This window comes from Bison bison, unplaced genomic scaffold (assembly GCF_000754665.1).
Source record: "Bison bison bison isolate TAMUID 2011002044 unplaced genomic scaffold, Bison_UMD1.0 scf7180017457476, whole genome shotgun sequence".
Taxonomy (NCBI): domain Eukaryota; kingdom Metazoa; phylum Chordata; class Mammalia; order Artiodactyla; family Bovidae; genus Bison; species Bison bison.
Genome location: NW_011371590.1, coordinates 14840 through 16840, shown reverse-complemented (window position 1 = coordinate 16840; position 2001 = coordinate 14840). Strand labels below are relative to the sequence as shown.

The following is a 2001-nucleotide window of genomic DNA, read 5'->3' as shown; positions in this document are numbered from 1 at the left end:
GCCCGGGGTGTGACCCGCCACAGTGTGGGCACCGTGTCCTCCGCGGGGAGCACCCGACCACTGGGAAGTGCTGCGGGCACCGCTTGTGCGGGCGCCCCGCAGAGGAGAGCCTCCAGGAAGAGCACTGGCCCGGCTCCCAAGGAGGCAGCGGCGTGGTAGGCCCAGCTGCCAGGGTGTGGCTGGCACAGAGGTTCCCCAACCTGCCAGATGGGCCCACAAGAGACGCACCCGGCCACTGCCCTTGTCGCTGGCACCTTGTCAAGACGCCTTCCTGTGACCCCAGGACTGACAAGTGGGCCACTCCTGCATCCTCCAGCGTGAACATGCTCAGCGAGGAGACACCACCACCCCAGCAGCGAGAAAGCTGACTTCTCACCTGCGTGGTGCTCCGGCCGCACCCGGGCCCCGCTCATGCTGCTGCTCCCTGCCCCCCGGCCACCCCAGGAGCATGCACACATGGTGAGCTCCCCAGCCCCGGGTGCGCAGCTCCGTGCGGCCACCCAAGTGGCGGCTGCTCTCCTCCGTGGAGGCCCCTACCTCGTAGTCCTTCAGGGTCCCCTTCCAGGAGCAGCCCTCGCTGGGGCAGACGGCCGGCAGGCTCTCCACCTCCCTGCGGGCAGCATTGTCCGGGAACGCCTGGGGAGACAGCGGCCCTCGGGTGAGCCCCCCACCACCCCCCCAGGCCCGGAGCCGAGGCTCGGGAAGGGCCGCCTCTCCTATGCAGCTGCTGCCCCCAGGCTCCCTTTCGTGACGCGGCCAGCGCAGCGCCTACAGCTCACTCACCGAGCTGCTCTCCAGGATTGAGACGCCCTCCTCGTAAATGCCCTCGTGCACGCAGGCGGCGCAGCTCTGGGGCCCGGAGCTGGAGGAGGGAGCGGCCCTGTGAGCCTGCTGCCGATGGCGAGCAGCCCCTGCCAGCCACCAGACCCACCCCATGGCCCTGGCGCTTTCACGGCCACCAAGTAGGGCGGCCAGCAGGCACAGGGCAGTGTGTGCCAGCGCACCCCACAGACGGACACGGGGACCGGGGACCACTGTCCTGAGGACCAGCCACCGCCCTCGCCTCCCAGCCCCTCGGGGACGCGGGCGCCCGGCGCAAAAGGGCTGTGAGCCTGCGACTCTGTCAGACTGTGCGGTTCCCACTAAAGACACGGAGGAGCGGGAAGACTGGCCCGAGGAGACGACCGCCTCGCCCCCACCACGGGCCCACCTCAGGATGCTGCTCAGGCAGAAGGAGCAGTAGCGATGGCCACACTGAGCCTGGAAGGGTCTGCGCAGCACGTTCTTGCAGGCCGAGCACAGGTACTTGTCCTCTAGCTTGGTCCCCAGGAGAGTCTTGGAGAAGCCGGGCTGCAGTAGGTCCAGGGAGCCGGGAGGGGTCACGCTGGCTGCAGCCATGAGCGCCGCAGCCCACCAAGCCCACGCCCTAAGGGAGAGCACAGCGCATCAGGGTGGGTCCGGGGACGCGCGGCCACCAGGGGCCGAGGCCGCTGGGCTGTGGGGGTCCAGCCTGAGAGGCGGGACGCTGGTCTCGCACACGCGGGGGTCGAGGCTGAGGCAGCGGGCACCCCCCACTGCGGGGTGGCCCCTCTCCCAGGCCAGCCGGCCCAGCCCACGTCCGACGGAGACCGCAGCCCTCAACTCTTGGGGCTGGCATCTCCTCGAGGTGGCGATCGTGGAGTGCTCGGGAAACACTGGACAGCGTTCGCAGTCGCCTGCAGGGGGCCCCCGGGCAGCCAGGTGCCGCCGCGCTGACCCCAGCCCCAAGACAGCCGGTCTCCCTCGGCCGCTTTCCACCCAAACGCGGCTGGCTGGCCACACCTCCTGTGGCACGCTGAGCCCATCCCATTAATCCACAGACTGTTACTCCTGTTGGACGCTGAAGAACCACACAACGGTCTCTTTTTTGAGCAATAAAGAGGGAAAAGCCCCAATACATTGCAGGCCTCGACGTCCCCCTCAGCAGTCACAGCTCCCTGGCCCAGAGCGAGGGCGCCCTGG

The 2001-nt window shown here is 69.1% G+C and overlaps 1 protein-coding gene across 1 annotated transcript in view; it reads right to left on the bottom strand.

The window, feature by feature from the left end:
* TRAF2 (TNF receptor-associated factor 2) overlaps positions 1-1995 on the bottom strand; it is a 10524-nt gene extending 8529 nt beyond the window's left edge. Inside the window, exons 1-3 of the mRNA XM_010832683.1 lie at positions 1211-1995; positions 784-862; positions 538-636 (exon numbers count right to left, since the gene is read on the bottom strand). Of these exons, the coding sequence (XP_010830985.1) occupies positions 538-636; positions 784-862; positions 1211-1398 (366 nt within the window). The 5' untranslated portion in view covers positions 1399-1995. The remainder of the gene's footprint in view (positions 1-537; positions 637-783; positions 863-1210) is intronic.
* Positions 1996-2001: the final 6 nt, after the last annotated feature.